At 41.0% G+C, this 27,746-nt stretch overlaps 1 protein-coding gene across 2 annotated transcripts in view; it reads right to left on the bottom strand.

Moving 5' to 3' along the window:
• Patj (PATJ crumbs cell polarity complex component) overlaps positions 1-27,746 on the bottom strand; it is a 307,127-nt gene that overhangs the window by 191,809 nt on the left and 87,572 nt on the right. Inside the window, exons 18-21 of one of the 2 annotated variants that reach the window (XM_055628777.1) lie at positions 17,055-17,264; positions 12,817-12,921; positions 10,664-11,068; positions 619-742 (exon numbers count right to left, since the gene is read on the bottom strand). In XM_055628777.1, coding sequence (XP_055484752.1) covers positions 619-742; positions 10,664-11,068; positions 12,817-12,921; positions 17,055-17,264 — 844 coding nt within the window. The remainder of the gene's footprint in view (positions 1-618; positions 743-10,663; positions 11,069-12,816; positions 12,922-17,054; positions 17,265-27,746) is intronic. The other variant, XM_055628778.1, reaches the window with a different exon arrangement.

Here is a 27,746-nt window from a genome sequence, read left to right as displayed (position 1 = left end):
AAATTATTTCTTAAAGTCAAGGCTTCAAAAGTATATGAAAGTTGGTAATCTGGGGTGGCAAAGAGAGGCATAATACTTTTAGAACTCTTTGATGGAGCCTAAGTTATTAATGCACTAGAATCAACTATAATTTATGGCTATGAAAATGCTTCATAAATGTTTAAAATGTGCTCCTCGTTATGACTATTTAACAGCTGCCTCCAGTGAGCTAGCAATTCCACTTAACAGCATCAGAGACTTTAACATATATTAGGAGAGACGTAGCTCATGGAAGGGAGTCGTCTCACTTCCAATCTATGCTGTAAGACAAAGCAGAATGAGGCGGGGAATATGTATTCTTCTCTGTACACAGGCACTGAATGTTTAAGTTGAAATCTCAGCCTAGGTTTTTCTGAAACAGATTAAGTAATAAACAGTTTTAAATTCAAAACATCAGAATAAAGACATGGAAGGCACTGGAGGGAGAAAAGGGAAGGGGAAACAATGTAATTATGGTTTAATTTCAAAAAATTAATGACAGCATGATGAAAGTAAATGTGACAGTGTAATATATATAAAGCAAAGCATAAGGACTGCAAATTATCTCACTTGTGTGTATAAGAATCAAAGCGCACACACCTAAATCCAGGCTACTGTTTGTTGGTGAATGAAGATGCTCCATGTCATCAAATCTGCCATGTTGACCGTTTCCTTCAGAGGAGGGTATGGGCAGCTGGGAATCAAGGCCAAATGCTTCATTCATCTTGAAAAGGAAGAAAACCAGAAGTTCAGCATCTTAAGAAGCAATAAGATCACCATAATATTCAAACCAGACAGCGATACAATGGAAAACTGGGGCTGCGAGCTGCTGCACACACCATGCCCGAAACCCTCCCCCCGAGGGGGCTATTCTGTCATGAGTCGCAACAAATGCTGCATGAGCCTAGACTTAGAAACTCTGGTTATTGAGTAGGAGTTTTCTTTTTAAGCGTTAACAAATGGATATAAACAAGCATATTCCAGAGTGACAAAAATGAATGAGGATCTGGCTGCCAATCAAGCCATTTGGTTATATACAGCATCCTAGATGGGGTCTTCTGCCGCCTGTGACATCATTGCTCTCTCTGTGTCTTTGCTGTCTTTTCCTAGCACTCTTGTTTTGTTTGGTCACTGTACTTATTTTTGTTTTCCAGATATGGTCTCACTGAGTAGCCCAGATTGGCCTTGAACTCTAATCCTTCCAACAGCTGGACTATAGGTATACACCAGATGTCTTTCATGTTGGCTGGCCCCAAAGAGAACTTACAGATTGACAAAATTCCTGATAACTTGGTGCCCTTCCCTCTATCTTCCCTTTATAGCTATGTCTTTTATTAGTATTTTTTTTTAAGTTACACTCTGCTAGAATGCTAAAACACTTGTGCCTTCTCCAAAGTCTTACATTAAGTCAAAACGCTCAAAGAGGTTAAATAGTGAGATACAGACTTTAAATTGAATGCACTTGAAACACAGCAGGTACAAAAGGATTGCTTTGACCTTCGAGGCTGTATCTTACAAGAAGACAGAATCCAAATCTCCTCATGAAAGACCCTCTCCCTGAAGGAAAAGTGAAAGCAGTATCTCTGTCTTCAAGGATAAGAAGCTGAGACCTTAAGCCTTTCCCTAACACCAAGTCATGCTTTCACAACTAAATATTCCTTGGCAATTCAGTACGCAAGAAACTGACTCTAGCTTCTTTGGGTCCTCCTTTATGGGGTTCCTATGCTATATAAATCTGTGAAGTAAATATGTATGCTTTTCTCGTGTTCAACTATTTTAATGGAATATAATTTCACGGCCTCGCAAGCTTGGAAACAGGATTTGACTGCCCCCACGGCTCCCATGTAGAGGTGTTAGGAGGCAAGCTTCCAGGGAGGTAATCAGGCCATGGAAGCAAAGCCTTGAAGGAAATCGGTGACCTGAAAGAAACGGCTCAATAAAAGATTTCTAGACAACCGCTTATAGAAAGTTCCATTTATGCACCATAAGTCGAGTCCTTCCTAAGCATCAAAACTACTGACATCTTGACCTTAGACTTGTCAGCCTCCAGAAGGGTAAGAAATAAATTTCTGATATTAATAAGCTACCACCAGTAAATGGCATATTTGTTATAGCAGACCCTAGACATAAATATGTAACATAAAATTATAAGTTTCTATAAGCATAAGTTAAAAATTTATGTCTTATCACCACATAGACACATTTAATTAGGTGCATAACTTTTTTTTTTTTCTTAATGTTTGGTTTTACTTTTTGGGTTCAGAGTCCAGCTCTATGTCCCTCGTTAGCCTCAATTTGTGATCCACCTGCCTCCAACTTCTGACTGTTGGAATTACAAAAGTGTACCACCGTGCTGGATACTATTTTTTGTTTTTCTTACTGGCTGTTCAAAACAAAAATTGGACGTTTGTATTTTCTAACGATCCATTTAGAATGAGAACGGTAAGACTTCAGTGGCAGAGCAGGCGCTCCGAGAACTGCCATGCTAACCCCTGCGGCTTTCCCAGACAGGTCGTGTCACAGAGAAGAACATGTCAGATAACCAGCAGAGCCCACAGTGCCCACAGTAGCAGTGGGAAGGGAGGTATGACTGCTGTCTGACTGAAAGAAACGCAGCACAACTTCTCAGAGGAGGAGACAGGAGGTGTGGAGTATGCAAATAGAAAGACATTTTCCAGTATTTTTGGCTAACTGGGATATTTCAAACTGTGAGTGGCAATTCTGCTAACAGTAACTGATAAGCAAAAAAGGACTCCATATCCGGATTTCAATAAAGCATATTTGAATTGTATTATTTCCATTTTATTTTATGTGTATGGGTGTTTTGTCTGCATATTTGTGCACCTTGGTGCCTGCCTGGTAGTACTGGGACTGAATGTCGGTCTTCTGGAAGAGCAACCAGTGTTCTTAACTGCTGAACTATCTCTCCAGCTCTCAGTAAAGCAAATTTGAAAGGTCAGATCTTTAGAAAATTATTTTTTTTTATAAATAGAGAAAAAATGCATTGTCATTCTCAGGTAAATAATATTGAAGCAAAACCAAAACAGAAACACAAACAAGCAAAAAAACCCAATACCTTTAAAAAATGGGCGGATGGTTGCAAATGTAGGTTTTTCCACAAGCATATATTAGGTCGATAAGCACATAAAAAGATACTTAACATCAATAATTAACAAAATGCAAATCAAAGTCATAAAGAAATAGGTGTGGCAGTCCATGCCTGTTATCTCAGCTCTGTAACCCCAGCACTCAAAGACTTCTAAGGCAAGAGAAGTAGACTTCACAGCCAGCCAGAGAGTTGTTTTGAATCTGAATGGCCCCATCCAGGCCTATTTTAAGTGCTTGTGGTGGTATTTTAAAGACCATGAAACCTTAAGGAAGCAGGGTCTGGCAGGCGGCAGCTGGGTCACTAGGGATGGGCCTCTGAGGACTCCAGTCACTTCTGGTTCCAGCCCGTGTCCTCTGTTCACCACCACTGAACAAGCCTCTCCCATACATTCCTGCCACCAACAACTGTTCCCACCTTTGTGTCTTCCCTGCTATAATAAACGGGTAGAAATCTCTCTGAAGCCATGAGCCAAGGTAATCCTCTTTTCCGTTGAGTTTTCTGTTGGGTGTCTATCATCTCACACAACAGGACAGTAAACAAGGCACCAGGGCCATTTCAAAACAAGTCACACAGTAGGGCATACTTGCTACTTAGAAACAGAAAAACTCAGGCCAATCAGCATTAGCAAGGGTATGGAGAAGCTGGACACTGCATCGTACGATTGCTCTGACAAAAACTAACCTTGACCCATCTGGTGACATCAACATGAGCTCAGAACCAGAGAATGAAGAATGGGAAGAAGCCATGCTTACCTATCTGAGACAATGTCTAAGGGCCTTCTCAAGGTCTTCTTTTTTTTGTTGTTTTTTGAGTCAGTGTCTTAATTCAGCACAGACCTCAAATTTACTATGAAGCAAAGGCTAATTCTGAACTCCTAATCCTGCTGCCTTCTCCGCCCAAATGGTGGAATTATAAGCACCTAGCTCATATATCCCATGATCCCACAACACTTAGCAATTCCCAACATCTTCCTAAGGATTTCTTTTATCCACACCCCATGGTTTACATGCCCCACAAACAGGCAAATTTCATTTACAATGTTTAGTATTTGTTCTGCAAATTTCAGACAGGGCACTTCTAACTGAATACTTGCCTAATAAGCACCTCCACTAATAAGCTGAGCCAACTAATGCTTTAGGACTTCAAGACCAAGGACTTCATATCAGTAGACTCTAACTTTAAGCTTCCCTCTTTTAAAACTTGCCTTATACTCCTTGAAAATGCTTACTGGTCACTGTGACCTATCCATTCGCACAGTAATGTTGTCATTCCCAAATAAACACCAGGAAACTCTGGTGAATCCCTGACTGTGATTTAGGTTGGCAACCCATGAGAAGTGAAAACAGGACTTGAATAAGAATTTATATACTACCAGGCTGTGGTGGTGCACACCTTTAATCCCACCACTCGGGAGGCAGAGGCAGGCAGTCTACTGAGTGTGTCTGAGGAGAGCCAAGGCTATACAGAGAAACCCTGCCTCAAAAAACAAAACAAAACAAAGAAAAACAAAAAACAAGGTGTGTGTGTGTGGGGGGGGATTTATATACCAATATTTACAGCAACATTATCCATCAACAATAAGGTAGAGAACTGGAGACATGCTCGGTTGAAGGCTGGACTGAGGCCCAAGGCTTTTCCCAAGGCCCTGGTGTATGGAGAAGAAATGTGCCTGGCAAAGCTTGTGTAGGCTGGGCCCAGGCCTTGGGTGCTTTTCCCTGAGGCTCTAATGCATAAGAAAGCACAGCTCCTTCTCTAAAACTAGGAATATGCTTGACCAGAGATAGCCTTGGCCTAAGACTAGGGCCTTGGGGAACTGTGGCTTCAGAGCCTGAGAACCGAATCTTCCCATCATATGTGGCTACAGTTAAAGGTTCCCAGACCGCTGTGTGACAGATTTATACTGCTCTTGAGATGCCCCGTGTTGTCCTTGTGCAAAATTATCTAATTAGCTTCCTGCTGACTTAGTCCCATCGTAGGACAGACTCTGCTGACTGTCCCATTTCTCCTATAAACAGCATATAAGGCGCTGTACTTCATCTTCTTTTTATTTTAGTTTTTTTGTTTTGTTTTGTTTTTTGTTTGTTTGTTTGCAAGACAGTGTTTCTCTATATAGCCTTGGCTGACCTGGAACTTACTCTTTAGACCAGGCTGGTGATGTACTTCTTAATAAGCTTGTTTGGTCTAAGACATAGCTTGTACAAGACTTTTAGATCCTAAACTTTCTTACGTTCTCTATCATTATCTTCTGAAGTCCTGGTCCTCTTGTGAACAACCTGCTGGTCCCAGTCATGGCTTGGTAGCTAAAAGCACTTACAACTCTTACTGAACTCAGGTCCAGTACCCAGCACCTACATGGAAAGCCAATATGTGGCGCATGACAGCACATTCTCGGGAGCCGCGAGCTCCTATACTGATAATTTACACTAAAGACATCACACACAAAAAAGCCATTCTTGGATACAGAAATTGTGGTACATCTACACAACGGAATATTACTCAGCGATAAAAAACAAGGAAATCATAAAATTTGCAGGTAAATGGTGGGAACTGGAAAAGATCATCCTGAGTGAGGTATCCCAGAAGCGGAAAGACACACACAGTATATACTTACTTATAAGTGGATATTAGACCTATAATATAGGAGAAACATACTAAAATCTGTACACCTAAGGAAGCTGATCAGGAAGGAGGACTCTGGCCAAGATGCTCAATCCCCATTCAAAAAGGCAAAGAGGATGGACATCAGAGAAGGGAGAAAACAGGGAACAGGACAGAAGCCTACCACAGAGGGCCTCTGAAAGGCTCTACCCTGCAGGGTATTGAGGCAGATGCTGAGACTCATCGCCAAACTTTGGGCAGAGTGCAGGGAATCTCATGAAAGAAGTGGGAGATAGTAAGACCTGGAGAGGACAGGAGCTCCACAAGGAGAGCAACAGATCCAAAAAGCTTGAGCACAGGGGTCTCTTCTGAGACTGATACACCAGCCAAGGACTCATGGAGATGGCCTGAAACCCCTGCACAGAGGTAGCCTATGGCAGTTCAGTCTCCGAGTGGCCTCCATAGTAATGGGGACAGGGACTGTCTCTGACCTTAACTGATGGGCCTGCTCTCTGATCATCTCCCTCTGAGGGGAGCGCAACCTTACCAGTCCACAGAAGAAGACAATGCAGCCACTCCTGATGAGACCTGATAAACTAGGATCAGAGGGAAGGGGAGGAGGACCTCCCTTATCAGTGGACTGGGAGAGGGACAGGGGTAGGGAAGAGGGAGGGTGAGATTGGGAGGGGAGGAAGGAGGAAGGTTCAAGGGGGATACAAAGTGAATAAACTATAATAAAAATAAAAATAATTAAATAAAAAATATAAACTTTAAAAAAGCCACTCTTTAGAACTGTCCTCTCATGACTGAAAACAGCATCTGTGGCTGGCCAGGTAACACATGCCTGCGATCTCAGTACCTCAGAATCAAGTCTATTTCAATGTTGATGATCTATACAGTAAGAGCTTGTCTCCAAACAAAAACAAAACAAAACAAAAAAATCACAAAAGGCAGGGAGTGAGGGGCATGGGGTGCCAAAAAGCCACTTGTGGGAAAAATGCTGTCACATATCAATTTGGCAGGGTCTACTCCCAGAAAGAACAGTAGACCAAATATGTGTGCAAGCCTTAAGATGGCATCATCTCTGACACCCAGAGAAATAAACACTGTCACACACTTCCGTGTCTCAGATTTGTCCCCTAAAAGTTCATTTATGTTTCCTAAACAAACGTAGGTTTTTCCCACAGAAACCTTTTCTTGTTCTCTGTTAATATCTTCTCTCACTGAACAGATACTCTCTAAGGTCTGAATCAAAAGGGGCAGAAGAAAAGATTTCCCATTGAGACATCCATACAGGGTAAGTTATTCTGCCTTCATGAGGTCTGACATACGCTGTAACATGAATGAACCTTGAAGAACTTCTGCTAAACCAAGGAGGCCAGATGCACAATGACAATTATAACAACTTTACTTCTATGAAGTAGTCAGATTCGTAGACAGAAGACAGAAATGCAGCTAGTGCTAGAGGTCGATGGGCACGGGAAGGGCACTCGCTGATCAGTGGGCTCAGGGTTTCTGTGTAGGAAGATAAGGTTCTGGAAATGGATAGGGACTGGTCCTCACATAGCAGTATAGCTGTATTTAATGTCACCAAACTGTATGCCTAAAAAGTACATGCATCATACAGACATAACACAATTTTGGTGGTGGGGGGGAACAACACAGATCCAAAAACCTTCATAGTTTATCCTTTAACTGAAACAAGAGTATGTGGGTGGTGGATAAGGATTATCCCTGAACTTCTTGGATATTATTTATACACGACAAATACCAATAGCCTTACCACAACAGAAGCAGTAATGCTCCTCTATTCCCTTGAGGGCAACCATAAATAAATGCTGGGAACTACATGTTCATAAGACATTTGAATATAGTTATGAGTCCCCTCGGGGATTGTGTAACATTGCATCATATATGTTTATAGGTTAAATATCTTGGTTTAATCTGAAATCTGAAAATTTTAAGTACTAACACTACACAAGTAGAAAATTCCACATGTGACTTAATATGACAGAATACAGGCCACAAAAAAAAAAAATTACTGTACAAGTCATTGTCAGGGTATACAAGCACATGTGAAACAACAAATGCTGGTTTGGGACTTAATTCTCACTCCTAACATACTCCATTGCGTATCTTCAAAATATGTACCACTTCTGGTCCTAAGCATTTTAAGCATTGTTAAAAGCTCAGAGCTCTCCCACATGGCATAGTTCCTCCAGCCACAGGTCCTAAACCTGCCCAGACAGCGTCACCAACGAGGGGCCAACTATTCAAATATCTGGGCCCACTGGGACATCCTCATCCAAACCAGCACAGTGCCTGACTTCCTTCTTATTTCTTGTTTCCCTTTCTCAATTCCCTTAATTTAGTTGTCGTTACTTGATAGGACCATTTCCTTACCTAGAAAGAATAACTTAGACCTCCAAATAAAAATCAGTCCAAAGTACTGGTAACACTTTCACACGTATAACTGTTAAGGTTCTAGGTTAAAAGCCAAATATGTGTTCATAGTATTTACTTTACATATCACCAAAATGTTAAGTTTTTGCCTCTTCTCACATTGACTCATGTGCTTTAAGGTTATAGGATATATTGAAGGTTGTTTGAGCTCTGATATATTATGAACCACTGCCACTTGACTGTTCTCAAAGTATTCTATATTCTCACTCGGTACATTAATTCTTTCCCCACTACAGTGATGGCGGGGTGCCATTTTTAGTTATCTCTGTCTCTACGTGACTCTTTCTGTCTCTGTCTTTCTCCCTCTTCCCCTCCCCCCCCATCTCTAAGTCCTAAGTTCTCAGATTTCATTTTCCAGGTCCACCCAGCATGTCTGTCACTTGGTTCCATCATGGTCTGTAACCTTCTGGAACTATAAACCCTGATAAATGATAAACTTTTCTATAACTTGCCTTGGTAATGCTATTTTTTTCAAAGCAAGAGAAAGTAAGCAATATGAGCAATTAGACACCAGTCTAGAATTTAAGATGCATGCCCTTCAAACTGTAAGCACTGACTACTGTCTTGAACAAGCATTAATAAGAACCACGTTAACAAAAACATGGTCTTGGTTACATATGACTGTCAGCTTGGCACAACCCAGAGTTACCTGGGAAGACAGAACCTCAACTGAAGAACTACCTTAAGGATACTGGCCTGTGACATGTCTGTAAGGGCCCAGTCCATTGTGGTGGCACTAAGTCTAGTCAGTTGGTCTGGGCTGTAAAAGAAAGAAAGCTGAGTAGGAGCCAGAGAACAAGCCAATAAGCAGCATTTCAGCTTTACCTCTTGCTTGAGTTCCTACCTTGACTGGCCCCAATGATGGGCTCTGACCTGGAAGTGTAAGCTGAAGCCAACCTTTTCTGACCAGGCTGATTTGGGTCAGTGTTTATCACAGAAGCCAAAGCCAAACTCACAAGTAAGCCTAACAAAGAACTGCCTCACCTCAAACAAGCTACATAGAAATGAAGATTGTGTACTTGGAACAGTGTGGAATGATCTGAAAGTGACTGTTGTGAATAGGGACACAGACATTAAATACGCACTGAAATTATTTGAATGTATGCAAGTGCACGTACATTCAAACAAGTCAGCCTAACACAACTTTTATGATATGAACGTTTGACTAAATGTATTCAGTAAGTATTCTAAATATATATTAGTCTATTTTATCTCCCACCTTAAAAGTTTAAGTATCAAAACGGACCAATATTTAAAATTGTGTTTTCTTTAAATAAATAGAATTTTTCTTTTTATGGGAAAAGGCGGGCACAAAAAGAGTGTGCGCACCTGTTCAGTAAGCTCTGATTCCAGTATGCTTACGTAGGTGAATATTCAGCATGAAAGTCTTAGGATCCAGGGAAGGGCAGGCAGAAAGAGAAAGCAATTGTCACTGGAGTACACCAGGCAACTCTGTGTCACAACTTCCCACATCTAAGATCATTTACAGATTAAAAGCATGTTTCCTGCTAGGATGCCTAGAACCCTCCCTCAGCTGTGGGGAATCCTTGAGGCTTCATCCAAGGAGATAGAGAAGCTCCTTGCCTAGCAGAGGGACCCACAGGATTTGCAGGAGGGAAAAAGAGGAAATGTCCAAGGGAGGCAAGGGAGAAAGCCCAGCTTCTCTCCTTTGCTCACCTCCCAGAAAGGGATCAGCCTGAGCACAGAAAGCCGGGCCTATGTGAGCACACCACCAACATAACTTTAAAATACACCTATACACATAATAAAAACAAAACCAAACTTAAAAAAGTAAAAACATCATCTATAATAATTTCTTCTCATTTGTCTAAAAATTAATTCAGGACAGAAAATAAACAAACAAAATAAAACAAAAAAATTTCCACATGTAACTAATTAATTATAATTTTATTTTCAAATCCAGTTTAGTGGTGATCTAATAGTAAGGTTAACCAAGTAAAAGGTAGTGTTTCCTGCCAAGTTGTAAATAGCAAGATTTTCAAATGTGAAAGTAATTCTCTGGCATACACCACTTCTGTTACATCACAGATAGGATGGAGAGTGCTGTGAACAGCAAACATATGAATAATAACATACTATGTGTTAATTTTGACTTTTGCCCTGACAAATATACTTCACAAGAAATAGGTAGCCACAGTTCCTAAGGGAATTTTAGAGAAAACCTTAAGGATTAAAAGAACTCTTTATTGAACTGAGAAATCAGAAGAACAATGTCACAGACATAAAAAGCAGGGTGAAAATAACCACTAGACCAGCAAGGTAACTGCAGCTCACGATTCCTGAGAAGTGCGACACACAGAGGAGGACCTCCTCTGCACTGCTACGCTCCTGGTAGTGCACCCTGTCAGCCAGCCTAACTGTGAAAAGCCCATTTCATTTCTGCTTTTTCTGGGGAAGTGATATGTGGGAGGGTCAGAGCAGGGTGGGGGTGGGGCCTGTGCAGTAGAGCCATACCATGTCTGCGGTACTGTAGCTATACTGCTGCCTCTCGGGGGAATATGTACTCCTCAGGGACTCTGCATCGTGACACTCTGGTGCTTCGTCTCCCGAGAGGTTAGCATGCAGCCACTGTGTGCCAACCTGGAGTTCCTGCCGGGGAGGGGCTGATGTGGTTTCCTGAATGTGTGGTGGCGGCTGTAATTCCATGGCCCGGAGGTGTTCTTGATAGAGCTCATATTCCTCATCCACAAGCATCTCTCTTTCCTCACCCCCTCCCTCCAGTGGAGGGCTTAGAAATTCATGCATCTCCCAGGCTTCTGAGCTGGTGTCCACGTCCTTTTGTTGGAACTGCAAAGACTTTCCCAAACCTAGAAAAGGTTCATCCACAAGTTCTTCAAGATATGGCTCATCTCTGAATTCCTGTAAATAAAAGATTTTATGAAGAGTTACGCCCCACTTGTCTTAAAGCGGCACTATCCACCTCAACCTGAAAAAGTGCCAAGCTAACTGCAGTACATGCCTTAACCAATGCATGGTAAGAAGCATGGTTCTTCTGCATCACCAAACAAGAAGAAACTGCCGTTCATTCTGCACAGCACAGAAAAATGGATGCAAAGAGGCAGAGCCTGCCACTTGTAAGATAAGCTATTCTGAAAGCCTCATCATATAGTAAGTACCCAACAATTCTCCACCACAGTGAGGAATCTGGTTAAAATGCTGCCCCACATATGTAACTTGTCCCCAACACAAAACGTAGTTCATAAACTTAAGACAACAAAGACAGAAAAGCTCAGCGTGGTTGAGTGCGAGTAACTCAGGAAGTCATGGCGATTTGACAGTTCAGAACACATTTGTTTTTATTTTTTATTTTTTGAAAGACAGGGGACTAAACCTAAGATCTTACACATGTCAGGCAACATTCTACTCTGACCTATACCTCTAGCCATTAAAAATACTCTGTCATAAATTAAAGACATAGCTATATGTCTCAAGTACTTTGAGTAAACTTTGCTTTTAATAAGCCAAATAACAGGGAACAAGATGTTCACCTACACTGAGAATTTGAGAAAGAGAAATAACTGCAGCATAGTTTTTACTGAGCCTCTGACCTAGCTCTGTAAGCCTGTGGCTTTGGAACATGGAGGCCTGATTCCCTTCAGAAAAATCGCTCATTCCTATTATAAGCCCCACACACTAATCACTACCTAGTGCAAATTCCTACAATCAACCTGCCCCTCTGCTTTCTTCAAATAACTCAACACCACATGCTAAAACTTCACATTGAAACAGTAAACCAATACTGCAGCCTGGTTCAAAAACAATCAGAGTCAGAGGATATATCCCAAAACATCCTGATTATAAAATTTTAACACAAAGTGTCTAAATTTTTAAGAGTGTAATGGACATTATGGGAATGCCTATCAGCCTGAGACACTGTGCCCACATGTCAGGAACATTACTAAGCAATTGTTATCAAGTAAACCAAAGACTAAAGTACACTTGAGAAATAAGGGAACAATGAATATACACTGTTTGATGACAGCACCAAAGGAGTTTGAGCAGATAATCTTTGGAAAGTATTCAAATATGAAAATTCATCTTTAGCTCACTCTTCTCTAGCTACAGTTTTACATGGATCTGTTTTCAATGATACATTCTTTTTCCCAAATCATAGATTTACATTAGTGCTTAAAAATGTTTGTTCTTTTAAAAATATTTTTACATTTATTTATTTATTTATTTGGGGGTGGGTGAAGGTACGTGCCTCAGCACACGTGTGGAAGTCAGAGGACGACCTGTGAGATTCCATTTTCTCTTTCTACCTTGTAGGCTCCATCTGGATGTTGAACTTAGATCAAGTTTGGTAGCAAGCGCCTTAGCTGAGCTATTTTGCTAATCCTAGTGTTTGTTTTTTGAAAATGATTTACATCTTCTGTCATTAAAGAGACAACATAGGACTAAATAAAGACAGTTTAATTTAAAGAATACTAATTAAAGAGAAGGAAGCTGATGGGGCACACCTGTGATTATGGGGTCAGGGACTGGGGGAATGTAATTTAATTTGTAATTGTTTAGCCAAGTGACTAGGTACAATCTTGTGTCTTATTTACAATAAGTTACTTTAACTCACAAAAATCATTCAAATGGCAAATAGCTTTACCAAATACCTTGGGTGCCTCAAGGATTAAAGATGAATGCATCTCTGAAGGCTCAATGTTGTCTTCATTGTTGTCTGAATGTAAAATAAAGTAACTTCCTTCTTTCTCATCTTCCTGAAAGTAAAAATGAATTTTATAATCAAGAAAATTCTGCAGCTTCAACTTCTCTTCAGACAGCTCTCATCCAGTGTAATCACTCAACAATGGCTATGCAAATTTTATCAACAAAGCAAACTTCCACCCACAGTGAAAAGAAATGAACCTTAGGCTAGAACTGATCAAGTTGAAGCATTCTCTAATAAAGAGCCAGTCTCCAGAAAAAGGCCTTGCAGGTACAGCTATGAGGTGATCCCGGCACCAAGCACAGGCTTAGGTACTTCAGCACACTCTCGTGCTCGCCATCAACAGGCACTCTAGTGAGGTGAGGAGAGGGCTCAACCAGTGTCATCACTCAACAGTGAGACATCCAGAATCTGACTCCAGAGCCTGTGTCCTCAGTTATCACTCCATGTAACCCCATTTTACAGATCAGCAAAGTGGGTGGTGAGCGGACCACAGAGGAAGCCACATCTCTAGAGCCAAGGGTTCTGGGGCCAGTGTGCTCTAGCCAATTCATTGGAGTTTTTTGTTTGTTTGTTTTTGTTTCTTTTTTTTTTTTTTTTTCTTTTATATCCAGCATGTTTGAGGTAAATTTGCAGAAGAAAAGAAAATTGCTATCGTGGATAAGATGACAATCTATCATTGCAGTTCTATGAGTATAGTTATTATATGGCTTAATACTACAGAAGTAATTTTGTTCTGCTACATATCTTTCTGCCCCAGCCTGACTTTGGCTCTGTATTTAATTCTTCCTGCCTCCACCAGGAATCACGTGCACACCAAGCTCTGTTTATTCAGGATACTCTACCATCGAAGTCACTTCCCCTTAATCTTGGCCTCTCATCCCTAGCTATCCTGGCAGCCTCAGATTCTGAGAAAGAAATGTGAGCCAAGTGCCAGCTCACAATGATGTTTCCAATCCCTCTCCAGGCAGTGCCTGCAGCACTCCTCTACAGGAAGAAACACAGGAAGTGGACCCTGTGGGTAAGAGGTTCTGTGTTTTCACAAAACACCTCAGTCTTCCTAACGCTGCTTGAAGGGAGAGGCTGTGCTGCACCTGTCCTCCAGGTGCACAGGCAGTAAGGATTTCCCCACACAGCCATGATAATCTAGAAAATAATTACCGGAGAAAATGCAGACGAAATACTTGCTACAACCTAAAAACACCAAAGTCATAAAAATAATTATGTTTTCCCTTCTTAATTTATGTAAACACCATACTGAGTACTTCAATTACCATCTATTGCATATGGCCACACATTTCATATATGAAGTCAAGAACTTGGTTAGCCATGTACTAGACTATAAATTATTTAAAGTAATTGATAGGAGTTACTTTCAGGCATTTTGATGTGTATAGGAAGAATTAAAAAAAAAAATACTGGTAGGGAATGTGCCTAACATGGGTAAAACCTTAGAATCAGACTCCAGCACAGAAATGTAAAAAGCAGCACAAAGATCATGCTGCAGTTTCCTAATTCAAAAACACCATGCAATAGACTGCTTGCTTTCTGTGTATATGCATGTACGCATATGAACATAACTGTCACTACCTGCCAAGCTAGCTAGAGGTGCCTGAGCTGTTCTCAGGCAGCATGCTAATGTATTTCACACACTAAAAGAATTTTAGAGTCAAGAAAAGACTTCAGTTCTTTAGTCTTGTTCCCACCATTACAAATTTTTACAGAAGATTCGTAGAATAAACCTGGTCAACTTGATCAAATCACCAGTACAATGTTTATGAAATGTAAAATTCTGTATGAGAACTATCTAGGCAACCCACTGAGGAGGGAGACTTGTGAAAAACTCACTCCACCTCTCTGAGAAGGGGTCTCAGATCTCTGCTTTAACCCCCTGGATTCTAACGTAGCTAAGTACCTGTTAAGTCTGAATCTTCACTGGGATATTCAGGGCAAAGATAGAAATGGGCTTTTTGAAATCCGGTCTGACAACCTATCATGAGCTATTTACTGTTCAGATACATGCAAACTAAACAGAACACTGTAATGAAGCAAAATTTCGTATCGTGGTGGCTAAGAAAGGGAACCAGGCTTAAAACTGTCCTGCCAAGCTCATACTTTGACCCCACCCCTTCCTAATGATAAAACTTTGGAAAACTCTCTGGGTCTCCATTGGCTCATTTGCAATGAGCGACAAAAGAAGGATGCTTAACATTGTTTGAAGATAACACTAATTAATACGTGTGACAGGCTTAAGATATAGTAATGCTCATTTAATACTAGATGGAAATAATCAAGTATGTATTTCACACCGAGGACCTCAAAAACACAATTTTAAGGAATCCACAGTCAAGAACAGTAACATGACACAGTATATCATACAATAAGATGAGCTTAAGATAGCTTGACCCCAGAAATGCTGTTAGTAGTGGGGAGCGCCAGACATGCTGATGATGGGTGATAGCAGGAAAATATAAAAATTTCATTTCCATATAAACAAAAATAGTACGGTTTATGAACCTCCGCTCATTCTATCTTCTTAACATCAGTCTAAAACAGTGGTTCTCAATCTGTGGGTTGTAACCGCTTTGGGCTGGAATGACCCTCTCATAGGAGTTACATGTCAAATATCCTGCATATCAGATATTTACATTACAATTCATAACAGCAGCAAAATTAGTTATGAAGTAGCAATGAAATAATTTTATGATTAGGTTCCACAACATGAGGAATTAAATTGGATTAAAAGGTAGCAGTATTAAGCAGGCTGAGAACCACGGTTGTAAAATTAAAATGCACAAGGATTTATTTTAATGGACATTTAAGGGATATGAATAGAACTCAGTTTCTATTTTAGAAACTCAGGGTAATGGGGTAGTAAATGGGCAGGACAGAGGCTAGAAATGCCAGCAGCGAGCAGTCACTCAGTGTGTCACATCAGATGGCATTGCCTTCATTTCTGAAATTTGCTCTGATGCTGTAAATCAAGAACATTAGAAACATGCTTAGTTCTCTTTCAGGACAAGAGAGTTTGGTTCCCAGCACCCACACAGAGTGACTTACAATCACCTCTAAGTACGCTCCAGGGAATCTGATGCCCTCTTCTGGCCTCTGTGGGCACTTCATGCACATGCAAAAACCTCACACTTAAACAAAACAAATCTGTGTTCTAAAACTTGCATGGGGTTAAACACATAGTAAGCAACAGATTCGAGGCCAGGTGTATTTGTGTCCCCAAGTCCCTGTTCTTTACTGTACTACTTTTATTTCCCTTATTAAGGCAATTCAAGCCTTACAAGTGAGGCACATCTGTCTTCCAAATTTATGTTGCTAAGAACTGTACTATTTCACTCAGAATGATCTTTCCTAGATTCCACCATTTGCAGAAGGAGAAAGACAAACATGGTATATACTCGCTTATATAGACCTATAAGATATGATAAACATAATGAAATCTACACACCTAAAGAAGATAATCAAGGGAGCGGACATGGGGTAAGATGATCAATCCTCATTTAGAAAAACAGATGGGATGTACATTGAACGTATGACAGGAGTCTACCACACAAGACATCTGAAAGACTCTACCCAGTGTTTCAAAGCAGATACTAAGACTTATAACCAAACCTTTGGCAGAATACAGGGAATCATATGAAAGAAGGGGAGTTAGTATGATGGGGAAAGGATAGGAGCTCCACAAGGACCAAATATATCTGGGCACAGGGTCTTTTCTGAGACTGACATTCAACCAAGGACCATGTATGGATATAACCTAGAACCTCAGCTCGGATGTAGCCCGTGGTAGCTCAGTAACCAGTTGGTTTCCCATAGTGAGGGGAACAAGGACTATTTCTAACAGGAACTCAATGGCTGGCTCTTTGACCTCCCCACCCCCCAAGGGAAGAAGAGCAGTCCTGTTAGGCCACAGAGGAGGTTTTTGCAGCCAGTCCTTAAGATACCTGATAAAACAGGGTCAGATGAGTGGGGAGAAGGTCCCCCCCCATCAGTGGACTTGGAAAGGGACAGGGTGGAGAGGAGAGAGGGAGGGTGGGATTGGGAGGGAATGAGGGAGCGGGATACAGCTGGGATACAGAGTTAATAAAATGTAACTAATAAGAAAAAAATAAAATTAAAAAAAAAAGAACTGTACTATTATCACTTCCTATATTAATTCATTTCAAAACTTACCACCAAAGGCTTACAGATACCAAGGCGCACAGCACCTGGGGGCACGGCCTTCAACACTTCCACAGCCTCAGCAAGTGTGGCATTGTCCAAAGAGAACTCGTTGACTGAGACAAGGCGATCTCCAGGTAAAAGCTCTCCACTTCTTTCTGCTACACCATCTGCTACCAAGGAGCGAATCACAATCACTGACCTTGTGGGATCCAAGGGGTCCTACAAATTAAATAAAGGAAAGTTAGCCCCTGAAAATAAATATGCGTGACTAACAAAGCTTGTTCTTTAACAAATGTGATTTATCTCATGTGCCCAGCACTCTGTAGATATTCTACAGAGAACTAAAATCACTGAAAACAACATTCTGTTTATCTTATAATTTCAAATTTATATCAAGGTGAAGATACAAACAACAGTTTCAACTGTCTGAATACACAATACATGTAAATCCTTTAAACTTTTAGTGACTGACCACAAGAGATCTGGGAATAGATAGGCAAGATTCTCTGACACTCTCAAGCCATAGTTACATTGTTGGACAAAAACACGGGCATCTTTGGCTCCCCGTGGTCCATATGTAGGCTCTAAATGAACATCAAGTGGGAAACAACACTCTACCATACAGGTGAGCAAATACAGCATCCTTCTGGAAAAACCACTTAATCTCAGGGGCAAAAAAAAAAAAAAATGATCATTTCAAAAGTAAATTTAGGAGCTAGAGAGATAACTCAGCAGCTAAGAGCACTTACTCCAAAATCACAGGAACCAGAGTTAGAATCTCGGAACTTACACAGTAAATGGGAGGTTACCGCAAATACTTATAACCCCAATCCAAGTGCGGCAAGTGTAGGCAGACTGCTGAGGTTTTCTGGCTTCCAGCTGACTGGAGAAAAGGTCAGAGCAAGACTCAAAGAAAGGCCCTGCCTCAAAGGAAAAGGCAGGGAGTGATGGAGAAGGGCACCTGGCACCCTCTTCTGGCCTCTGCAGGGTGTACAGGTACATATACCTTAACTGCACATACACTCACACACACACACACACACACACTGACACACATACCCCTCCCACACCGACACGAATAAGTACTCAGTGCTACAGTGACTGCCTGGCATGAGAAGAGGAGCAGCAGCAGCAGCACACATACTGGTGTGTGCTTACTCTGCATATTTGTAAATAATCGAAATTATGACAGAGTTCGGTGGCCTAGATCAGAATGACTCCAATGTGAATAATGGGAACTCAAGAGCAGGCCGATATGAAGATTTCTCATCCGGGGGAGAACCCTGTCTCCTTTATTTGAGCACAGAAGATAACACATATAGCAATGCATCTGCTTGAGGAATACCACTTTGTAAACCTGGAACTCAAACTAATCCTCGCGCCTTAGTTCACTGAGTGCTATGATCACAGGCGTGAGCCACCCCACCAAGTTTAGAGACCAAACTTTATAGAGGACAAAGAGCAGTGCTGAGAAAGTTCAGGAACCTGATACCGCTAGCCGTTGTTTAGGGTAGAGCCAGGCCTCCGCTTCGCAGTCCCTGCTCCTGAACACCTGCTCACTTCTCATCAGGAGGACTGTCAGGAAGAACTCTGAAGGAAGGAGGGCCTCCCTGCTCCTAACATCCCTCAGCCCAGCAGAGTTCCACTTGTCTGCGGGTGCATGAGGCGGCACTGTTGCTAAGCCTTCTTCATTAAGTAGCCACAGCCCACTTGCTCCCAAGCTTTCGTCTTACATGTACCATTCTACACAGGCTATGGTAGCAGAACAGGGCTCTACGGTGGTTGCTCCTATTGAATTCTTCCTGAGAGGAGACAGAGAAGTATTTTGTGTTACAATTCTAACACTTTGGAATCAGTAAAGCAAGGATTTACCAAAATACAGGCTCTTTTGAAGATTTCTAGTTCTGTTTTCCACGCCTCAGTGTTTTCGATGGCAGCATCCTTTTCAAAGCACTGCATGGAGTTATAACAAAGCATACATACTGACATCATCAAAGGCTACAATAGCCTTTGAACAATGCTTTCAAACACAGTTCTTGATTTTTCTTTGACTGTCTCCCAAGCGACCAGACCCTTGGTAATTGTCTAGTACAATCTACTGTTTTAACACTGAATAACTTACCACAAAAATTCCAACAAACAAAAAAACCCAAAAGGCTCTTACTAATAGGGCATGTAATTTTAAGCTATAATTACACTGATATTTTCAAGTAGAGGGAGCTATCGTCTAGGAAGAGAACAGTGGCACTCAGCAAACCCCGTGTGTATCCAAAGGCAATGAGCAGCAGCGATATGGAAGAGTTGTCCAGTTTGTCACCAGCAACCATGAATCACAACATGCTTTCATTTTGAAATATGAAACCCCTACATTTTAAGTTTGACACACTAATAAAGAAGCTATACGATTATGTCCTTCATTTAAAATGTCAGCTTCAGATGACAGGTTTTTTTAGGGAAGGAAAAGTACATGAAATACACAGAATGAAGTTGGCATTGTTCCTATTAATGATCACTAAACATTACTGGAAAGAACACAGTAAAATATACCAAAAGCAGATGATGTCTCTAAGTTCGTTGTGTAAACTCACTCAATACAATTGCATGGGACACTGAATTAGAAACTTAAAGAGGTTCATGAGCCTGTTCTAACTAAAGCTGACAGAAGCAATTTTAAGAAAGATTATCGTTATATAATGGGGAAAGTTCATTGAAAAATAATGAAAATATTTCTTCCTTGGAAAGAATTAATTTCATTTATTACAGAAAAGTCTTATTTACTTATTTATACATAGTCACCTTTAATAAAAAAACTAGTGCCAGGTACACTTGCTTATTACTAAAATGTATTCAGGCTTGGCATCCTAGTTATTCAAACATCTTAATCCTTTCCCCTGGAAGCCAGAACCCAAAGATAGCTTCTTTGTGGCTTATAGAAAGAGAAATTAAGTGTGTGCTTGCACACGTGCACACACTCTCACCACCATGAAGCTCCTGTCATGTGTAATTGGCACTGTCCTTCTGAGGACGGCATTCCTGATTGTGTGTCTTCACACATCCTATAATGAGGTCTGTCACTTGCTTGCTTAGTGTCACCCCAAGGTACTTGATGTTATTAGTGACCATTGTGAAGGTGTAGTTTCCCTGATTTCTTTCTTGGCCCTTTTGTCTTTGGTATACAGGAGGGCTTCTGATTTTTTTGAGTTAATTTTGTATCCAGCCACTTGGCTGAAGGTGTTTATCAGCTGGAGGAGTTCTCTGGTTGAATTTTTGGGGTTTCTCATGTATACTATCATATCATCTGCAAATAGTGATACTTTGACCTCTTCCTTTCCGATTTGTATCCCCTTGCTCTCCTTTAGTTGTCTTATTGCTCTAGCAAGGACTTCCAGTACTATGTTGAAGAGATTTGGAGGGAGTGGGCATTCTTGCCTTGTCCCTGATTTCAGTGGGATTGATTTAAGTTTCTCACTGTTTAGTTTGATGTTGGCTATAGGCTTGCTGTATATTGTCTTTACCATGTTTAGGTATGTGCCTTGTGTCCCTGATCTCTCCAAGACCTTAAACATGAATGGGTGCTGGATTTTGTCAAATGTTTTTGGCATCTAAGAAGATGATCATGTGGTTTTTCTCCTTTAGTTTGTTTATATGGTGGATTACATTGATGGATTTCCGTATATTGAACCACCCCTGCATGCTTGGGATGAAGCTTACTTGGTCATGGTGGATGATATCTTTTATGTGTTCTTGGATTTGGTTTGCCAGTATTTTTGCATCAATGTTCATAAGAGAGATAGGTCTGAAGTTCTCTTTTTTGATTGAGTTTTTGGGTGGTTTAGGTACCAAGGTGACTGTGACTTCATAGAATGAGTTTGGTATTGTTCTTTCTGTATCTATTTTGTGGAATAGTTTGAAGAGAACTGAAGTTAGCACTTCTTTGAAGGTCTGGTTTTTCAATCTCTCATGTTTCTCCTTTTGATAAAGAAAATTGCCTCAGAGTGAACATCCAACAGAGGGCACTAAAGGCCAATCATAGAGAATGAGAAACACTTGCCAGCTGCCTTGGGAAGGAAATGTCTCCTTTATTCAGAAGGCTGTGCTATTACACCGTCCATAGCATATATCCCATATGTTTGTTTTGATTCAGCCACTTATGGAAAGGCTGTTTCATGAGAGTGTTAAGCTTTTTAAAGGATAGGACTCCTCTGATCAACTAAAAACAGCAAGTGTTCAGGATACACCATACAGAAGCCCGCAGAGCATAGCCCACAGAGCATGTCCCACACTCACCACTCAGCTACAGAGCACTAGCGAGCAAGCTCTGTCTCACAAGCCAGTCAGGCAACCTGACTGATGAAAGAGCATCTGGAAAATTTTACAGCTCTTGAGGTGATGCTGAGGTGTGGTTTTTGGTGTTTTGTTTTGTTTCTGCAAATGACTGGGAGATCCAACCTAATATGGAGCCTCCTTTCTCCCAATAACCCTCAATGGCATCCATACACACCCAAGCATGCACTTGCCCTCTCACCTTGCACTGAGACATGTATTTCATAAGTCAAACTATTATCTTCCATCTCTCCTATCAGCTCCTCCCTCGCTGCTACCCCACTGCTTTGTTTAGCCTCACACTATTTCTTGCCCAGATAAATGTCACAATCTGACACAGTGCCTACACTCTCTAATCAATCAATCTCTAATCTAATCTAATCTAATCTAATCTAATCTAATCTAATCTAATCTAATCAATCTCTTATCAATCAACTTTCTACAGAAATAACAGAAACTTTAAAAAAATAAAGTTATGTTTAAAAATAAAACCTAAAAGGAAAGAATAAAAATATGATTACAACCCCACCTTAAAATATGATGATGACATAAAATATGCTTAAAATACGATGACGACACCACTGTTTTTAAGACTAAGCCCTAACTCTCTAAATTTTCTGCAGAGAAATGCCTATGGGTCAGCAGTCCTGTCCCATCTGTGTCCATGGCCTGGTCCTCTGTACCACACCTTATCACAACAACACAAGACTACTGGAGCTTGTGACACTGTGCAAACTGTTCTTTTGGCCAGGAATGTTCTCCCTGACCACCACCATTACTTACCCATGTCTTTGTCAAGGAGATACTTTCCCAATTCCCCAGAGAATTCTCTATTTAGTGAGGTCAATTTTAGCACTTCTCATAATATATTTCTATACTATCCCATACTATATTTATTTCCAAATAATGTAAGTATGTATGTATGTATGTATGTATGTGTGTGTGTGTGTATATATCTCCATACTACAGAGTTAGTTAGGTGCCCCAGTTAAATGTACCCAGAGTATTTTGTGTTGCCTTATTGTATAATTTCGATAATTTTATTATAATCATTATAACTTCCTTATTAAAAACAAAATAATCTACAGAGTGAGTTCCAGGATAGTCAGTGCTACACAGAAAAAAACCCTGTTTGGTAAAAAGCAAAAACCAAAACCCCAAACCAAAACCAAAGAAGACAAAAAGGGCAAAGTGAGCCAAGGACTGGCATTCAACATCCTGTTTTGTGACTGCGGATGCCCTATACCTGGCTGGTTGCACTCCTGCCACTATGCCTTCCTGCCATAATGGACAGTGCCTCGTGAATTGTACACCAGAATAAAACCTGCCCTTTCTTTCTTAAGTTGCTTTGTTAGATACCTGGTCACAGCAATGAGAAAAGCACCTAATATAAAAATTTTGAAAAGTCAATCAAAGCTGTTAGGAAAGCAGAAAATTATAGCCATATGTCACCAGGACACAGAGTAGAGCACAGTATCATAATGTGCCAAAAGAATAGCCATATATGAGGCCAGTGAGATGGCTCAGCAGGTGAAACTACTTACTGACATCTCTGAAAACCAGAATTTGATGCCCAGAACCAACATGATAAAGGCAGAGAACCAAAAGAAGAGAATTCACTTCTACAAGCCATCCTATGATCTCCACATACACACCATGGCATGTGCACACACAAGGACAAACATGCATGATCAATCCATCAATCCAGAGACAAACTCAGCATATAAGAGCACGTAAGTATTCTTGTAGATTATCTAAGTACAGTTTCTAACACTAAAATCCTTACGACTACAGGTAACTGCAGCTCCAAGGATTGGACACCCTCTTCTGGCCTGTACAATAACCTGCAATCATATGTACGTACACACACACACACACACACACACACACACACACACACACACTGTTTTGTTGAGATGGGGTTTCTCTGTGTAGCCTTGGCTGTCCTGGACTTGCTCTGTAGACCAGGCCGGCCTCAAGCTCACGGTGATCTGCCTGCCTCTGCCTCCTGAGTGCTGGGTTTTATAGGCGTGCACCACCTGTGCTCAGCTTATGCACACAGTTCTTAAAATGAAATAAATTATTTTTTTTAAAGTAGAAGGCAAGGTATATTTACCTGTTTACTGCTTTTCTCCCCAGGGCCTACTCTAAAGTCTGCGACATACAAGGTACGATCAAAATGCTGTCCTTGCTGGACAACAAATATACCCAAAGCAAGTTACTCCCATCATATATAAATAACCACAACAATCCAGATTTCCCCAGTTCTTACAGCCCAGGAGGTTTCACTGATTTGAACTTGTTTAATCCTCACACCACTGTGAAGTGGATACCATTAATACCTGTTTCCTGAATGAGAAAATGAAGAAAAACTGAAAAACTGCATCAAAGCACAGAGTTACCAAATGGCATAGTCGGAGTTTAAAGCAGTTAAGTTCTGGTGTAGGCTTTTCAAATACTAAACTTTTGAAAAGTGAACAAAGGCTGAAAGAAGCCAGACACAGCAGGAGATACAGCGTCAGGTCTCCGGGCAAGGCTGAGTCCTTCACATCTCATGCTTGGTTGTTAGGGGTTTGTACTTTGAGACTTGGACACACCAGACAGAACAGAAAGATGGCACATCTCCAGACAGCTCAACTCAGGCACTTCTTTGCCAAATTTTAATTTACATTTAGTTTCTCAAGAATCCAATCATTCGGTGAGCCTAAGAACACACTTACAGCAATAGAAGTGAACATATGACAGCCATTATGTCCAAATGGATAGAATTCCAAGTTTCTGAACTGCCTATAAAATGCATTATATTAACTTTTGTGTCCATTCCCAGAGATCAAAGGACCACATTCCATGTAAACTAAAGCAGGGCACAGCACATCACCTGGTGCAGGGAGGAGGCTCCCCCAAAACATGGCTTTTGCCAGTGACAGACATGAACAAGATGTGCGAGAACCAAGCTTGCTCCAAAATCTAGATGAGAAATACAACAAAGCAGGCCTAGAAAAACTGGCAAGGACCATGAAGCAGGGAACGTGAAGCTGCGGAAGGAGGACACACAGGCTGAGAAGGGAGCAAGGCAGCTGAATAACACAGGAAAATAACAGGAATGTGAGTAAGTACCTCCACATTTCATAGTACTGAAAATCAAAAATCACAGTGCAACAACTTACTCATGGTCATAATCTAAAATAGCTTCTGTGGGTTTGTTTATTTAATCTACCCTGTACCAATACTCAAACACTGACAGGTCAGAGATTCAGAAGCCACATGGCAGGATGGTCAAGAGACAGACACCAGTTTCTTTCAGAAAAAAATTGTCCCTAAGGTTCTTTATCTTTGATAATATTTTTTAATTTTTTATTTAACTTTTATTAATTACACTTTATTCATTTTGTATCCCCCCATAAGCCCCTCCCTCCTCTCTTCCCAGTCCCACCCTCCCCCTCCCCCTTTCAGCATGCATGCCCCTCCCCAAGTCCAATGATAGGGAAGGTCCTCGCCTCCTTCTTTCTGATCTTAGTCTATCAGTTCTCATCAGAAGTGGCTGCATTGTCAGAGTTCTAGGTTGTCTCCATGAATAGTCCTTGGTTGAGTATGAGTCTCTGGGAAGTTCCCTGTGTTCAAATTTTCTTGTTCTGTTGCTCTCCTTGTGGAGTTCCCGTCCCCTCCAGCTCTTACTATTTCCCACTTCTTACATAAAATTCCATTCACTCTGTGAGACAGTTGGCCATCAGGCTCAGCATCTGCTTTGACAGTCTGCATGGCAGAGGCTTTCAGAGGCCCTCTGTGGCAGGTTCCTAGGTTGTTTCCTGTTTTCTTCTTCTGGCTTTCAGAGGCCCTCTGTAGCAGGTTCCTAGGTTGTTTCCTGTTTTCTTCTTCTTCTGATGTCCATCCTCTTTGCCTTTCAGGATGGGGATTGAGCGTTTTAGTCAGGGTCCTCTCTTTTGCTTAGTTTGTTTAGATGTACAGATTTTAGGGAGTTTATCCTATGTTGTATGTTTATATGAGTGAGTATATACCGTGTGTGTCTTTTTGCTTCTGGGACAACTCACTCAGGATGATCCTTTCCAGGTCCCACCATTTACCTGCAAATTTCATGATTTCCTTATTTTTCATTGCAGAGTAATACTCCATTGTATAGATGTACCACAATTTCTGCATCCATTCTTCAGTTGAGGGGCATCTGGGCTGTTTCCAGCTTCTGGCTATTACAAATAAAGCTGCTACAAACATGGTTGAGCAAATGTCCTTTTTGTGTACTTGAGCCTCTTTTGGGTATATGCCTAGGAGTGGTATGGCTGGATCTTGAGGAAGCACTATTCCTAGTTGTCTGAGAAAGCACCAGATTGATTTCCAGAGTGGTTGTACAAGTTTACATTCCCACCAGCAGTGGAGAAGGGTTCCCCTTTCTCCACAACCTCTCCAGCATGTGTTGTCACTTGAGTTTTTGATCTTGGCCATTCTGATGGGTGTAAGGTGAAATCTCAGGGTTGTTTTGATTTGCATTTCCCTAATGGCTAATGAGGTTGAGCATTTCTTTAAGTGCTTCTCTGCCATTCAATATTGCTCTACAGAGAGTTCTCTGTTTAGCTCTGTTCCCCATTTTTTAATTGGATTGCTTGGTTTGCTGCTTTTCAGCTTGTTTAGTTCTTTATATATACTGGATATGAGTCCTCTGTCAGATAAAGGGTTGGTGATGATTCTTTCCCAATCTGTAGGCAGTCGCTTTGTTTTGATGACGGTGTCCTTTGCTTTACAGAAGCTTTTCAGTTTCATAATTAACCTTACTACAGTAAAACAAAAAGCAACCAAGCACACAACCTTATGACCACAGCCAACATCAAATTCAAAGGATCTAACAGCCACTGGTCATTAATCTCTCTCAACATCAATGGACTCAACTCTCCAGTAAAAAGGCACAGATTAACAGAATGGATACGTAAACAAAACCCAGCAATCTGTTGCATACAAGAAACACACCTAAGGCACAAAGATAGACATTACCTGAGGGTAAAGGGTTGGAAGACGACTTTCCAAGCAAATGGACCCAAGAAGCAAGCAGGAGTAGCCATTCTAATATCTGATAAAATAGACTTTCAACCAAAATTAATAAAAAGAGATGGGGAAGGACACTTCATACTCAAGGGAAAATTCCACCAGAAAGACATCACAATCCTGAACATCTATGCCCCAAATACAAGAGCACCCACATTTGTAAAAGAAACACTGACAAAATTTAAACCACATATAGATCTCCACACATTAATAGTGGGAGACTTCAACACCTCACTCTCAACAAAGGACAGATCAACAAAACAGAAATTAAACAAAGAAACAATAACTCTGACAGAGGTCATGAATCAAATGGACCTCATAGACATTTACAGGACTTTACACCCAAACACAAAAGAATTTACCTTCTTCTCAGCACCTCATGGAACCTTCTCCAAAATAGACCATATAGTTGGTCACAAAGCAAGTCTCAACAGATACAAGAAGATTGAAATAATTCCTTGTATCTCGTCTGATCACCATGGAATAAAGCTGGACCTCAACAACAACAGAAATAGCAAAAAGCCTACACACACATGGAAACTGAACAACTTGTGACTAAATGACAGCTGGGTCAGGGAAGAAATAAAGAAAGAAATTAAAGTCTTCCTAGAACTCAATGAAAATGAAGACACAACATACCCAAACTTGTGGGACACAATGAAAGCAGTGCTAAGAGGAAAGCTCATAGCACTAAGTGCCTTCAAGAAGAAATTCGAGACAGCGCATTCAAGCAATCTTTGATAATATTTTAAGATGTGTTTATTATTATTTCATATATACGAGTGTTTTGCCTGAATGTATGTCTGCACCCGTGTGTGGCTGGTGACCGTGAAAGCCAGAAGAGGACTTCAGATCCCCTCGAACTGGAGTCACAGTGTTTGTGAGCTTGTATAGGTGCTAGGACCTGAACCTGAAGCCTCTCCAACAGCAGCAATCTTAACTGTTGAGCAGTCTCCCCAGCTCATCTGATCATAGTTTAAGCTGTATTTTATTTTCATTCACTCTAGTGTGAGGATGTGTACGTGTACATGCATGCATATGTCTCACTATCGTCAGAAGACAACGTGTAGCAGCCTGTTCTCTCCTCCCAGCATGTGGGCCCTAAGGTCCTCAGCTTGATGGTGACAACTGCCTGTACCCTGTGACCTATTGGTAACTCTGACACTTCCTGGAAAGGGCGTATTTTAAGATGGGTAGTTGGACTACTAACACATGAAGAAGAACGTGGGTAGCTCATGTAGCCTCACTTGTATGTCACAGTTCTGGGCTGTGTGGAACAGTAACTACCCAAAGCCCTACTCTCCAGTTAGAGCACAGGATCTCTGC

This window comes from Psammomys obesus, unplaced genomic scaffold, assembly GCF_907164565.1.
Source record: "Psammomys obesus unplaced genomic scaffold, mPsaObe1.curated_primary_1811, whole genome shotgun sequence".
In the NCBI taxonomy this organism is placed as follows: domain Eukaryota; kingdom Metazoa; phylum Chordata; class Mammalia; order Rodentia; family Muridae; genus Psammomys; species Psammomys obesus.
The sequence above is the reverse complement of the archived record's forward strand: the minus strand, read 5'-3'. Positions and strand labels throughout refer to the sequence as shown.